The sequence below is a fragment of the Bos indicus x Bos taurus genome, chromosome 11 (assembly GCF_003369695.1).
Source record: "Bos indicus x Bos taurus breed Angus x Brahman F1 hybrid chromosome 11, Bos_hybrid_MaternalHap_v2.0, whole genome shotgun sequence".
NCBI classification, from domain to species: Eukaryota; Metazoa; Chordata; class Mammalia; order Artiodactyla; family Bovidae; genus Bos; species Bos indicus x Bos taurus.
Genome location: NC_040086.1, coordinates 96,993,840 through 97,008,755, shown reverse-complemented (window position 1 = coordinate 97,008,755; position 14,916 = coordinate 96,993,840). Strand labels below are relative to the sequence as shown.

The following is a 14,916-nucleotide window of genomic DNA, read 5'->3' as shown; positions in this document are numbered from 1 at the left end:
CTATGGCACCCCGAGGGACAGTGGGTGAGAGGCAGCAGCTGGCCCCGGGTCTCTGGGTTCAAGAGCCCTGACCCCTCTGGCTGGGGAGGCGGGTGTTTGCAGCTGGGCCCTCCTGCTTTCACTTGGGAGCCCAACACGGCAGCTGCCAGCACAGGACCTGTGGACACCTGGGCAGTGGGGGGCGTTCGGGGGGGGTGGGGTTGGGGGACCGTGAGGTCATGGCTGGGCTTGTGAGGGCTTCATCAGTAAGCCTCACTCTCCTTCAGACAAAGAGCCTTTGGGGTGAAGGTAGGCGGCTCCCGGCAGGGCTCGGCCGCCGGGTGCGGGGTGTGTGCGCGGCTGTGAGCTTGTGTGGAGCGGTGCCCTTGACGGGCCAGCGGGCCCAGGCATCGCGGCTGGCCGGGCTGGCCCAAGGACTTGCGAAGCTGTTTTTCTGTTTCGGGTTCCTGTGCACCCTGGCTGGCAACTCTGCCGCGGCAACAGCAAAAGCAAATGCTGTCCTGCAAGTGCCAGAAGCCCTTGTTCAGAAAGGTCCCTGGGGGCTGAGCAAACTCCGCTCCCACCCCTGCCCGGGAGGAGAGGAGCTGAGGGATCCAGAGCCTGGAGGCACAGCCTGTGGCTGTGACTCCGCACTGCCCCGGTCTCCGGGCGCGTCCCAGGACACCTGGACCCTCCTCGCAGGGGGTGGGACGGGACAGGGCCCTGGGTCTCGGCGGGCTGTCCGTGGGCTGGCCAGGACCCGGGAGGATGAGGCTTTCCCGGCACCAGGCAGCGGGACAGCGCAGGCTCCGCATTCCGAGTCCCTTGAAAGCACTCGTTAGATAACATTTCCAAACAGAAATTCTTCGCTGATCCCTCCCTTCTCCTCTGTGATATGTGTGTCACGGGTCAGCAATTGCCTCTGCTGTGGATTAGGAGAGCTCCCAGAGGCCAGTTCGGTTACTTAGAGAAGGATCTCCTTTCACCGGGGCTCTGCGGAAAGTTGAGAATGCCACTTCCGAAGCTGGCCAAATGCTCCCCACATGTATTTTTCTAAATTGAGACAGAGGGAGGTAAGGCTCACAAGCTAGGCTCAGACCCTAGCTCTTCTACCTAGGGCCAAGTGACGCTTGCCGATCATTTAGCCTCTCTAAGCCTCAGTTTCCTTATCTGTAAAATGGGGTAACAGTAGTGCCCTTCTCTCAGGGCACTTACATGGCGCTCACCAACTGGTAGAGTCCCCCACAACTACCCTGTAACACAGGTACTTGCTAGTCATCACCATTTCACAGGTGAGGAGACTGAGGCACAGAGGTTAAGTGCTGTGTCCAAAGCCACACGGTTAGTGTCGGCACCAGCGTCTGAGCCAGCACTCTGAGCTACACACCATTACTCTCCAGGAGGAGCACAGGGGAGTATGACCCAGAAGGCCTTAGCACAGTGCCTGGTGTGTGGCAAAGCCTCAGAAAACCTCTGAGTATTATGAGCCATAACTATTAGAATCACAGAGGGAAGAGCAGAGACCCGGACTCTGGATATGTCCTGCTGGGGTTGTCAGGAAGTTCCGAAAGGCCCAGCCAAGGCTATGACCACTACCTCCACCCACACTGGGGGGCCTCCCAGGAGCCTTTGGAGGGGAGCTTCATGTTTGGGGCCACATGTCCAAGTCCTAGAAGTTCACAGGAAGGAGGAGTGCAGATGTACCAACAAAAGGACCTCGGGTGCTTCTGATACCACCCCTACAGGAAGAGCATCCAACCCCTCGCAGGGCACTGTTCTCCTGCCTGCTGGTCTCTTCGCCTGAACCAGTGGGCGAGGCAAGTGAGCTACCGCCGCACTGCTCCAGGGTCCACAGCAGGAGGACCAATGCCAGGCCTGTCCTGGGGTTGCAAAGGAGAGGCAGCGACGCCTCCCCCAGTCTCCATCCCAATCACCAAATCTGCCCACAAGATGGCCAAGTCCGGCCAACAGTGGTGAATCTTAGCCCATGACAGTGGCTTCCCTCCTGTGGCCCCAGAGCTCTCAGTGGTCCCTGAACTCTTGGAAGCGTTTGGAAAAGCTGGCATCGAACAGACACTTCTCCAGCACATGGCCTCTGGGGCTGTGGAAGCTGCAGGTTTCCTGGCTCAAGCCTGGATCCATAGCAGCTCACTCTGCTCTCTGGGCGTGCATGTATGCTGTCACTTCCGTCGTGTCCGACTCTTTGCGACCCTTTGGACTATGGCCGGCCAGGCTCCTCTGTCCATGGAATTCTCCAGGCAAGAATACCGGAGTGGGTTGCTATGCCCTCCTCCAAGGGATCTTCCCAACCCGGGGACTGAACCCGTGTCTCCCATGTCTCCTGCATTGGCAGGCAGGTTCTTTATCACTAGCGCCACCTGGACAGCTTGGGCCAAGAAGAGGCTCTGACTGACCTCACGGGTCTAACATGAGTGAGCTATTCATTACTCAGTAAAGGCAGGCAAAGATGTGTGAAGCACATGGTCCAGGAGGGGTTTTTGCTACAACCTACTGGGAAAAGCAACTAAGCCATCTCTTCCTCCACTCCTCCATCCCACAGTGATTTACCAAGTACCACTGGGCTAAGTAAGGCACACACATATCTCATTTCATCCTCGCTACAACCTCAGGAGGTATGTTTCAGTTTTAGCGTCCCATTTGACAGAGGACAAAACAAAGGCTCAGACACGGTGAGCAACCTGAGCACCAAGGGCATACAGTTGGTGATTCTGTGGGACTTGAACCCTGGCCGGTGTGGCTCTGCAGGCCATGCCTCTCCCCACCTCACTTCACTGGCCTGTTCAGAGCATCTCACGGCCTTCGGTTTGGCTGGTGTCCTAGAGACACTGTACCACTCCATCTGAAAGCCACGTGCTCACCTGATTCGGGTGCGCCATCTGTTTGTCCTAGAAGTCTACCTCTGAGACAGTACAGGCCTCATCACCACCCCTCTTACAACTGAGCCTCATCATGGCTACATAGCGTGCTTGCGGTAGCACAGTTAACGAGAGGTGGGAACAGATTCCAAGCCAGACTGTCTTAGCTCTGAACCCTGCAGATTCACAGATAGGTGATCTGTGTGGCTGCCCCTCACCCCCCAACCACCCTTCACGGCAGCACCATGGAACTGCACCAGTTCAGAGGGGGCAGAGCCTTGGCCCCCAGTCATCCAGGGACTGTTTCCTGAGTCTCTGCTTAGAGACTCCAAGGGCTGCAGAACCTGAGCTTGGGTCTTCACGGCCTGCACCGGCCACACTTGAGCAAAGAGAAAAGACCCGGGAGCTGCAACTGGCAGCTCCAGCAGAACAAACAGAGCAGGCAGCAGCCCCGCCCAAGGCAAGCACATTCAGCTTCTGGCCTCTCTCTGAGTCACAGCCCACTTCACCCGAACCCATCTCAATTGAGAGCAGTCAGACAGGGGAGGAGGGGTTCTGCTTGCCTGAGCCCACAGCCCAGTGGGAAGAGGCAGAAGGTGAATCTAATTCACAGCAGTGGGAGACTCGTAGGGAGGAGGCGTGTGGTGCTGAGAGAGACTGTCCCATTTTACAGAAGAGGAAACTGAGGGTCAGAGGGTACAGCGCCTCTGCCACGGTCTCTCCACTGGCGAGCCAAAAAAGCGAGGATTCAAACCCAGATCTGGGCCCATTCCGCCCCAGCCTACTGCCAGCCTGGACAAACACACTGCGGGAATCTCAAGAATGAATCAATTCATTGAATAGCATTTCTTTTTTTGTGAATTTATATAAAACACCCCAAATAGAGGGGTCATTCAGACCCTGGCAGCAAGCAGTTTGCGGTGGTAGAAGGGTCACAGCAGAACCTCGTTCTGAGGGTAGTTTCTGTGACAAAAACCACATTCCCACACAACTCCAAGCCATACGACTGCCTTAATAACAGCCTTGGGTTGGGGGGGGGGGGTGGCGCTAAAGCGCTACAATGTCCTGTTCCACGTACACATCAACTGTAAGCACACACTCTGATCACAGACATGTTAACGTGCTGGGTGGGGGGAGCCAGGCCTCTCACAATCAAGCTATTGTGTCAGGTCAATGCTCTGGAGAAACCAGCCTTTCTAGAGGCCAGCAGCCCCAGAGCCCCCCAACCTCCCCCAGAAAGGCACGCCCAAGACCACCTCAGGAAAGCCCAGAAGGAACTTGGTTCTTGTCTCTGAGAGATGCCTGAGGACCTGCCCGGCTCCAGGAATGACCAAAGTCCTGCCGGAGATGGTCCCCCTCTACCTCCGCAAGCGGACGGTGGAATCTCTCAGTCACCGCTCACCTCCAGGACCCACTCAGGGACAGGCAGGGAAGGGATCTGAATGAATGAAAGAGGGAGGGAAGGAAGGAGGGAGCTGCAGACCCAGACGAAGGAGCCTCTTGCCTCCAGCTGCTATGGTGCTCCACCCCGGCTGTGCTCCCAGTCCCCTGAGCCGCCCTGTGGGGGCCCTGATACCCAGTGTCACCAGCACCTGCTCTCTGTCTCACCTACTCCTGTGGCCCGTTGAGGGCAGGCATCTCCCTTGCTCCTGCTCTATCTGGTCCCCAACACAGTGGCTGGCACCAGAGAAATGTTTAGGAAGTTGTTCATTGAGGGAATGCCTTGAATTTCCTATTTAATAATCCAGGTGCCATCCTGGCTACTGGGTATTCAGAGGGGGAAACCACCCTGATCTCACTTTTAAGAAGCTGATAGTTTGGGCAGAGAACCAGATGAGGACAAGCTGGGTCTTGGGTGCTGTGATAGAAGCAGCCTGGGCTGCTCCTGGGAGCAGAGGAGAGAGGGGGCCCCTCCCTGAGAATGGCCGGCTTCACCGAGAAGGTCAACTGAGCAAGGAAGGCAGGACATGGGGAAGGTGCCGAGGCAGAAAGAACAGCACTTGCCGGGGCAGGGAGGCAGGACAACACAGGCTCTGCCTTCCAGCAGGACACTGACGGGGCCAGCTATGAGGTTTAGAAAGATAGGCCTGCAGCAGTAGGCAGGCCAGCAAGGCCCGTGTGGGTAAGGAAGCTGGCTCTGGAGTCAACACATCTGTTCCAAGCCCAGTTCTACTACTTCGGAGCTCTGATGTCTGGGCAAGGCTCCACCCTTACCTCTGTTTCCTCATCTGTGAAACAGGGATTCTCACGGCCCCTGCCTTTCAGAGTTGCTGGGATCCGGGACAGAGGCACAACGTGCTCATCATCCCTGTGCTGGGGACGAGCCCTGCAACAGGGCCGAGGTGGTCGTGGGGCCAAACACTCAGCCTGGCCGGAAGAGCAGCCCCAGGCAAGGTTTGGATTTCCTGGGAAGTCGCCCCAGGGCACCGCTGTCCACCTGGTCCCCAGCTGCTCCCTGCTGTCAGTGGCTTCCCCCAGATCCAAAGCTCCAGAGCACATGAGGCACGGCCGGAAATGCAGCAGCCAACTCAGGAGCTGGGCTCCGAAATGGCTTCTGCAGCTCTCCGCCTCTGCTCTGCTGGCCAGGGCTCTTGGCACCTGAGGGATCAGTGTGCAGGCTTTGGGACCTTTCAAGATGGCTCCAAAATAATGTAGTACGGAAAAGGAACAGTGGCATCCTTATCCCCTGGCAAAGGAAACCCGCTCCCCGATGCTGAACCACATCCTCTCCTAACACAATGACCTCACAGGATGACCACAACCCACCTCCTCCATGAGCTCAGCCCTGCCCCGGAGCCAGCAACGCACCAGGGGCAGGCGTGTCAGGCAGGTTCGACCCTCCACTGACGCTCTTCCCAGCAAATATGTACAGTCCTACACTTCCTGCTTCTCTGGCTTGAGCCCGTGTTCCCAGCACTCAGGACAGGCCTGGACCCTGACTATAGCAACACACGATGGCTGGTTGGCTGGGAAGACTAAATGGATGGAGGGCTGGCTGGCTGGACAGACGGCTCATTCGAAGGTCTTATGAGAGCTGGACTGGCAGGGTCTGGCAATCAGCTCCAGACCCCCTGGGTGCCCACACTGCCTTCTGGCGGGGATGATTCACAGGCTCCCGGGCTGGGAGGGGACGGCAGTTGGAGATGTGGTTATTCCCTCCCTGGCCTCCAGGCTGGCGGTGAATCACCAGGACAAGCGATGCACAGTTCCTTCCCCAGGGTTTCTAAGGTGAGGACACCGCTGCACATTCTAGATGTCCACTTTGGGGTCTCACCACTTGGATGATCAAGCAGCTGTTTCCACCATCCAACAAGACTCACCCTTGTGCTGACGTGAAAGCCATTTCTACCTTGTCAGTTAAGAATGACTAAGAGGGAATCTGCATCCCGGCCGTTAAGCAAACAGACAGGCACCTATTATTCACACAGGTTGGAGAGATGCTCTTGATCGAAGTGAAGGCACAGACCTTGCAGTTGACATGGACTTCCCAGTCCAGATGTTTCCTTCAAGGGACCTTAGGCAAGTGACCTAACGTTTCTGGACCTGGGTTTCTTCTACTACAAATGCAGATAGTAATGCCTGTCTCCTAGGTAAGGGACCAAATAGTTTATTACCCAATGAGGACACTTGTGAGAATAAAATGGGGTGCTATTAATAATTAATAAGACAACAGGCCTCAAGGGGGGCCAACCAGCATGCCCAGTCCCCTACCCATAAGGCTGTTAATGAGGTAGAGCATGGCTGAGCACACTGGTCATCTATGACAAACAAATGGCAGCTGCTATCATCTATCCCATTGGTCATGTGGTCAGCTGGGCCCTCTAGGGCAGTATCTTCTGGAATATTCCTTTATCTGGATCCCTCTCATCCCAGATTACCAGTTGGCTTGGTACTGCCTGACTGACACATCATGTATCTCATAACCAGCTTTAGCAGGAAAAACCGTTCATCAACTTTGAAGTTTCGATTTTTTTTTTTTTTCTTTTCTGTCCTGATGCTGGTTTAACATCATGATTCATGCTCAGGTCCACCAAGCTCACTCAAGCACAGCTCAAGTTCCCGGCTTCCTGTCAGGGGCCAGCTGGGCACTGGGCCAAGGGGCAGTTCCAGATGCCCTTGCTGCCTTGGCAGAGGCCCCCTGCCCAGGCCTCCTGCAGGGCCTCTGGCCTGGACTCCTACCTGGCTTCCATCTGTGATCACAGAGTGATGGGGCAGGGCAGGCTGGGGAGAGAGGGACAGGCTCTGTGAGCCCCTAGGCAGGAATTCAACATGGACTAATGATGAAACACCATCTTGAGAGCTGATTCACTTCGGGGTCAGGAGTCCTGGGGGTCCCAAGAGCTCTCCTGTTGTCCTCCTTGCCTTAGAGGGGGCGTGGCTGTCAGGGAACAATCTCTCTTGAGTTTCCCTGTCACTTTTATGCATTCAACACAGATGTATACTGGGATTCTGTTACCGACTGCTACTTGGCTAAGCTGATGACTTAGGACAAAATGACTCATGGACTTTGAATCTTAATAGCTTCCTTGCCTGCAACAGGAACAACTGTCAGCTCTGCCATTAGTCTTAAAAGCATCTTTGTGAGAATTAGAACACTGCTGTGATTTAAATATACAAAACCACAAAGACTATGAATGTGAGCTGTGCTCTCTAGAGTTGCATAGTACACAACCTGGGTCACCATGCATGGCCACCCGAATAACAGCTTCCCTCCCGGGCCTGTTGGGAGGATGAAGTGAGGCAATGCTTATAAAGTGTTTGGGTCACAGTGATAATTAGCTGTCACTATTATTTTTGAAATTGTCTTATTCCTACCCTTTGCGGTGACCTCAGGAAAGTAACTTCTGCAGCAGGGTAGGACCCACAACTCTGTCTTATGAAAACAATTCTTCCCACAGAGTGGCCCCTCACCTGAGCCGTGGTGCTAAAGGGGACGTGGACACACGGTGTGTGGCCCCACCACAGCAGGCCAAGCAGGGACGCTCAGAGCTGCCCACCGGAGGCTGGGTGGGACCCAAGCCCTTGGGGAGGTGGCCTCCCTGCGTGCAGAGCCCGTCACGTGGCTCGGTCACACCAGCCCCGCTTGTGGGGAGGGAAACCCATGTATAATGGAAACTCCTCACAATACAATGTGGAAAAGCAATTTCAAGAATCGCTTTTATTTTCCTTTTGAAGCCAAGGAAAACAGTTGGATTTGCTTTCCTCGGTTGGTCATAGGAAGAAACTGAGGAGCATCTCTTTGATTGGAGTCGAGTTCTTCTCCAGGCCTAAGACAGTTGGAATGCTGGGGGATGGGGTAGGGGGTGGAGTTCCTTCTCTTGGGATGCAATTAGTTGAATAAATACCAGGAGAGCAAAAGTAAGCAAACTCATTACTGCCCATTAAGACCTGCCAAACTTGCAAAAAACTAAGGAAGGGGGCTGGAACCTTGAAGGAAAGTCAATTACTCTAAGGCAGAGGGGGCACAGCCCTTGGCATCAGGTTGACCCCAGCTCTTGACAGAGTCAGCACTGGCTCTTGTCTGCCATGTGCTCCCAGCAAATCACTTAGCCCTCTGGGTGCTGTTGCCCGCCTTTATAAACCTGGGGAGAACCAGTCTCGCTGGATTCCCTGAGACAGTGCCCTGGTTCCTTCCCATCCTTCTTCTAACCCGACTGGCTCCGCGTCACTCCTGCCAAGCCCACGCCTCATGGAAATGTGACAGTAAGACCCCAAATTGTGCAGCTTCATGACTGTTCCCACCAGCAGCAATGCAACAGGGAGCAAGCTACCTGACACCCTCTTGGGCTTCAGTTTCCTCACCCTCAAAATGGGCAGAATATTACTAACCAGCTCCAAATGTCGTGGTGATTCCATGAGATAATATGTTATGCGAGGGGCCTTGTGAACCTAAAAACTGAACGAGTGTTAACTATCAAGTTTGGTTCTCTTTTTAATTGAACAACTGCAAGAAATGCTCTTTAAAGACTGCAGTCTCTGACTGCGTCTGCTCATCTGGAGCCTCCTCGCTCTGCGCCCAGCGCCATGTGAGAGGCTACGGACACCGTGACAACCAGGACCAGTCTAACCACTGGGCTGGGAGGTGAGGCCAGACAGACCTCCTGGGCAGGCCCAGCTCTGCTACATAGAACAAGGCCCTCCTCTGTGAAATGAGACAGCTGGTCGTGGGATCTCCTGGGCGGTGGGTGGGGGAATGGTAGGATCCAAGGAGATGGTGCACGTGCTGGACACACAGCCCGTGAGTGTGTGCTGGCAGACACACACTGTCGTTCGGTCAGCTGGAGCTCTCATACGGCTATCATGACATCTTCACCTCTAGTTTCGGAAGCACTTCCGTGGCCCTCACCAAGTGTGGGAGAGGGGTTGGATCACCCCATCTCATAGAAGAGGCTCTGCTTTCAGGATCTTAAGTCCAAGGGCACAGAGCTTTGCCCAGGGAAGCCGTGCGAGCCCACACTTGGGAGGGGACAGAACTCAACGGTAAACACTGCTACCCCGCCAGGTCTCGAGGCCTGGAGCCAAGTTGTCTCCTGGGACCATGGCAGTTTCTTGGCCAAGGGGAGCCCTCGCTGGCATCCGCAGTCAGCATCACAGAGCAGAGAGAGGCAGGTGAGCCGCCCAGGCTGGGAGGGCGGCTCCTCCCCATTGTTGTGGGTCGGGTGTGGCCCAGGCACAGGAGCAGCTAAAGAGCTTGGAAACTAGGCAAACACTCACAAACTCAGCCCGGTTTCCACCAACGTCACTGCAGCCCTAACCCCACAGCCCAACCCAAACCAGAGGCTTCAAACACCTTTCTCCGCCTGGCCCAAAAGGCCTGGACTGGCCTTCGGAACCAAGCTGGGGCTTTCTCAGTCAAGTGGAAAACAGCTCATTGTGGCCCTGGGGAGTACAGGATCTGTTTTGCAACCTCCCGCTGTCCAGGCTGCCCACCAGAGAAGCCCCCAAAGGGGTCTGGGGAAGACAAAACCTTCCGGTTCTGGGTTGTGGTTATTTTAGTGTAAACTATCGTGAAATCAGAAAGTCGTGACTTTACTATTAGAAACCAGATTAAGAAAATTTCTACGTAGTCATTAAGACTTGAAGGTTTGAGTACATAAGGCTGGGGCTGAGTCCTGGTTCTGCTACCTTCCAGCTGTGTGAGGTTAAACAAGTCACTTAGCCTCACAGAGTCTCGGTTTCCTCATCTGTAAAATGGAAATAACAATGGTATCTACCAAATAGACATTGTGAGAATTCAACGAAGCAGAAAACCCTTGCAAAACGTTGAGTGCAGGGTGAGGTACACGACAGGCATTCAGGAAGTGGATGTTAGGGACGGTGGTAGTAAATGTGAGTCACGGTCTCCTGTGCATGTCCCCACACCCTCAGGCAGTCACTTGCCCTGGGCTCCTCTGGCCCTGTGTGCCCCTCTTCCTAGCACTCCCCACTGCGTGGCGACTGTTGGTGGATGTGGCTTATCATTCAGCATACAAATATTCCCTGTGTTGGGCGCTGTGGGGGCGGGGGGTGGGGGAGGAGTGATGAAAACAGACAAGCCCCCTGCCCTCAGAGAGCTTTCATTCACAGGCATGGGTAGACAGGCACCACATGTCTGATGGTGACATGGACTCTGCAGGGAGAAAGTGGCGAGGTCACAATTTTAAGTAAGCCGGGAAAGTTTCACTGGGAAGGTGATTATTTCAGCAAAGACCTGAGAGCAGTGAGGGAGCCGCCATCAAGGAAGCGGCTGAGTGTTCTGGACTGGAGCAAGTGCAAAGGGCCCTCGCCATCAGCGAGCCTGAAGAACACCCAGGAGGCCAGCGTGGCTGGAGCATGTGAGTGAGGATGAGAGGAGTTGGAGATGAGATCAGGGAGGAAACAGGGCCAGAGCTGGGGGCCTTAGAGACCTGTTAGCTGCTTCTCCAAGACGAGGAGCCACCAGAGCACTTTGAGCAGCAGACTGACCTGATTTGACTTTTTTAAAAGGCTCACTCTGGCTGCCGGGTTGAGGACAGCCTGTAAAGACAAGGACAGGAGCAGTGAGACCAGTCTGGTCCAGGCGAGAGGTGAAGGTGGGCTGTACCAGGGGAGGCAGGGAGAAGCTGTAGGATCCTGAGAATAGTCCCAGGATATTGCTGTGATAATCTGGTGGTGACTTAGATGTGGGGTATGATGGGAAGAAAGGAGTCAAGGACGACTTCAAGTTTGTTGGCTGAGCAATCAGAAGAACAGAGTCGCCATTTGCTAACCTGGGAAAAACTGGGATGAATAGGTTGGGATGGAGACTTGGGGAACCCCAGGAATTCATTTCTGGATAAGTTATGGCTGAGATGCCCATATGTCAAAGAGGCAGTTAGACATATGAGTCTGGATTCAGAGGGGCAGGGGGAAGTCCTCAGACTAGACAATGAGATCACTGAAGATGATCACCGAAGATGATCACTGAAGATGTCTGAGGACTGAGCCCTGCCACCCCCTCCCCACCCAGGATAGGACTGGACAGGGGGTGGGGGGGGTGGGTGAACCAGCAAAGGAGACTGAGGAGTAGCCAATGAGATGAGAGGAAAGGGTGGTGTTTGGGGAAGGAAGTCCCAGGAGGGAGTGATTTGCCATGTCCAGCAGTGCTGAGAGGTGAAACATCCACGTGGACCAAGAACTGAGCCTTTGGTCTGGGAAGAGAGGCCCCTGGTGATCCTGTTCAGGACACTCGGAACCGAGGGGAGGGGGCAGGCCTGACGGGAATGAACTCAAGAGAGAACTTTCTGGAAATGGTGAGGGAGGGTGTGGGTAACTCTTCAGAGGGTTTTGCTAAAAAGGGGAGCAGAGAAATGGAACAGTAGCTGGAGAAGGGACATGAGGTCAAGAGAGGATTTTCTTTAAGCTGAAAGAAATCATGATCTAGGGAAAAAGTGATCACGCCAGGGAGCTGGGGAAGAGTAGACGGAGCCACATCCTTGAGTGGGCAGAGGAGTGAGCTGCGTCCGTCCGTCCCCTCCCTCTTGGCCTGGCTTGCTCCTCCTCATCCCTCTGGGGTCAGCACAAAGGTCACTTTCTCAGGGAAGCTTTCCTGACCCCTCTGGCTAGGTCAGTTCTCCGTTCTACCCTCCCATCACATTCACCACGTCTGCCTCCTGGCACTCAGGGGCTCTGAGATGATGGGTAAGCCTGCTGAGGGCAGGGCTGGCTCTGTCCTGTTTGCAGCTGCATCTCCAGTAGCCAGCACACTCCCTGGCATACCCCAGGTGTTCCATGGATATCTGGGGAAGGAACAAGTGGTCTAAGAACAGAATTGAAACCAATCTGGTGACACGTGTCTCTTTCCTGCTCCCACCTGGCTAAATCATGTTGCGATGATGGAGACAGTGTGGGTACTGCCTGTTGAAAATAGGTGCATTTAGCAGAGCTCAGTTGTCTGCTCTGCAGCTTGGCTAACACAGAGACTGAAGCCACATGACTGGACACATCTTTCCACTGACGTTGTCCACTATAAACCGAACACGTCGCATACCACATCTAGCGAATCATTCACTTAACAAACATTTGCAGACAGCTTCCTGAGTGCAGCATCCTGAGGATACAGGATGGAAACAGACATAGTGCTGGCCATCAGGGAGCACGGATCCATGAAGAGATCACACAGAGTTCAGATTCATCTCATGCGTGATGGGTGTTACAAAGGGCACGTCCAGGGGGAGACTTAACAGTCTGAGGCAGAGGAGGAGAGAGACAGGCCAAGCTTCCTATGCCTCCCCTCCCAGCTTCAAGTTGCCTCCTATGGTTCTTGGGCTCCAGGCCAGGTGCTCGACAAGAGGGCCGTGGGCACTGGCTAGCCCCAGGAGTGGTGGGGCCTCGGCCTGCTGCCTTGCACATGCCCCGGTCCCCTCCCGAATCTTTTCCGCCTCTGCCAGGCCTCCTGTCCCCTCCTGCGGCTCCCAGAAGGGCTGCCTCCTGAAGCAGCGTTTTTGGAAACAGCTGCCCAACGAGAAGGCTGAGCTCATTTATGGCACTGGCCGCTGGCCGTGACGTAACCATTACTGAGTCTGCTCTTCTGTTTACTTTCAGCGTTTCGTAGGCTCTGCTCGCAAAGACGAACCCCTGGTGTGCAAGGACCATGAGGCCGCTGTGTGTGACGTGCTGGTGGCTGGGACTGCTGGCTGCCCTGGGAGCAGTGGCGAGCCAGAAGGATGGCTTGGAGGGCACCGAGGAGGGTTCACCTGGCGAGTTCGTCTACCTGAACAGGTACAAGCGAGCCGGCGAGTCCCCAGACAAGTGTACCTACACCTTCATCGTGCCCCAGCAGCGGGTCACGGGCGCCATCTGCGTCAACTCCAAGGAGCCCGAGGTGCTCCTGGAGAACAGGGTGCACAAGCAGGAGCTGGAGCTGCTCAACAACGAGCTGCTCAAGCAGAAGCGGCAGATTGAGACGCTGCAGCAGCTGGTGGAGGTGGACGGCGGCATCGTGAGCGAGGTGAAGCTGCTACGCAAGGAGAGCCGCAACATGAACTCACGGGTCACCCAGCTCTACATGCAGCTCCTGCACGAGATCATCCGCAAGCGGGACAACGCGCTCGAGCTCTCGCAGCTGGAGAACCGCATCCTCAACCAGACGGCTGACATGCTGCAGCTGGCCAGCAAGTACAAGGACCTGGAGCACAAGTACCAGCATCTGGCCACGCTGGCCCACAACCAGTCTGAGATCATTGCCCAGCTGGAGGAGCACTGCCAGCGGGTGCCCGCCGCCCGGCCTGTGCCCCAGCCGCCCCCCGCCACCCCACCCCGCGTCTACCAGCCACCCCCCTACAACCGCATCATCAACCAGATCTCCACCAACGAGATCCAGAGTGACCAGAACCTGAAAGTGCTGCCGCCCCCTCTGCCCACCATGCCCACCCTCACCAGCCTCCCGTCCTCCACAGACAAGCCGTCGGGTAAGTCCTTCCCGACGTTGCGGAGACCCGCAACATCTGGGCCTCGGAGCTGGGCACCGGGCCTCACTTGGCTGTGACCGCAAGCGGGGGAGGAATAGCGGTAAGCTGAAGCCGGGCCAAAGGCTGTGTAATCCCCCAGCGGTCCCTGGGGCCAAGCCGCTGGAGCCGGCAGGGTGAGAGGGTGGCTGCAGTCCTCAGATGGAAGCCCCAAGGTAGAACCAGGAAACGGAAGTGTCGGAAGACAGCAGATACTTTCTGGCTTCTGCTAGGAAAAACCCCAGGCCTGAGTTCTCTGGGCTGTGCGTGAGGTGCTCTGTGCTACTAGATAGGATGAGTGCTCCTATGAGTGTTCGTAATGTGCCTGGCACAGAACTGGCATTCAGTGAATGTTGATGGAAGAAACAACAGACCAGAGGAAGAGAAAGTGTTATCACAGCAGAAGTAGGATGAACACGTGGTAGGGAGAGGCCTACTCCCCTCCCTAGGAAGAAGCACTTTCTAAAGCCCACACATTTCCTAGAGTCTGCTGCAGTCTAGAATTTTCAGTGATGATTCCACATACTCTTAAATACGTGTTTCATCTTAAAATATGGTAATTCTCAGAATATCGTGATGGGGGAGGAATGGGGCTGTTGGTAGGTTCTGAAGCTTGACCCAGACACTGACGCTGGGCACTTTCGGTGTATGTTACCTCTTTAACCCCTGCGGCTCCTTATGGAAGGTTAACTGAGAGGATGGGTGACTTGCTCACGCTGGGTCTGAATTCAGGCTTTTCACTTTAAAGCTGGGGCTGACCCCTCTTGTGCACTAGGACCCTGGGCATCTGCACCCTGGGCGGGGGGACCACGAGTCCAGCCCCTGGGGTTACTCATCCAAGACCTGTGAGTCTTCCAAATGGGCTGGCGGGTGAGGACTACATCCGTCTTTGCAGAAAGTAACCACGTATCTGCTTCAGTCAGTGACATTTGTACCACTTCGTTATATAAGCAGGGAGATATTTTTACTGAAAATATCCTGTTTTACACTTATTTCACACTTCTGAAAATAACCACCAGTACTGGGAAGAGCAGCTTCTTGCTAATTCCAGAGAGGGACTGAACCTGAGTGCAGGAGGGTGGCCCATGCGAAAGACAAGGGCGGCATTGTCTGCAGGC

At 55.1% G+C, this 14,916-nt stretch overlaps 2 protein-coding genes across 14 annotated transcripts in view; one reads left to right on the top strand and one right to left on the bottom strand.

Moving 5' to 3' along the window:
- The window catches only part of RALGPS1 (Ral GEF with PH domain and SH3 binding motif 1), a 302,934-nt gene that overhangs the window by 107,926 nt on the left and 180,092 nt on the right, over positions 1–14,916 (bottom strand). The gene's annotated exons all lie outside the window — the stretch shown is intronic.
- The window catches only part of ANGPTL2 (angiopoietin like 2), a 36,262-nt gene that overhangs the window by 694 nt on the left and 20,652 nt on the right, over positions 1–14,916 (top strand). Inside the window, exon 2 of the mRNA XM_027556311.1 lies at positions 12,897–13,762. Within this exon, the coding sequence (XP_027412112.1) occupies positions 12,946–13,762 (817 nt within the window). The 5' untranslated portion in view covers positions 12,897–12,945. The remainder of the gene's footprint in view (positions 1–12,896; positions 13,763–14,916) is intronic.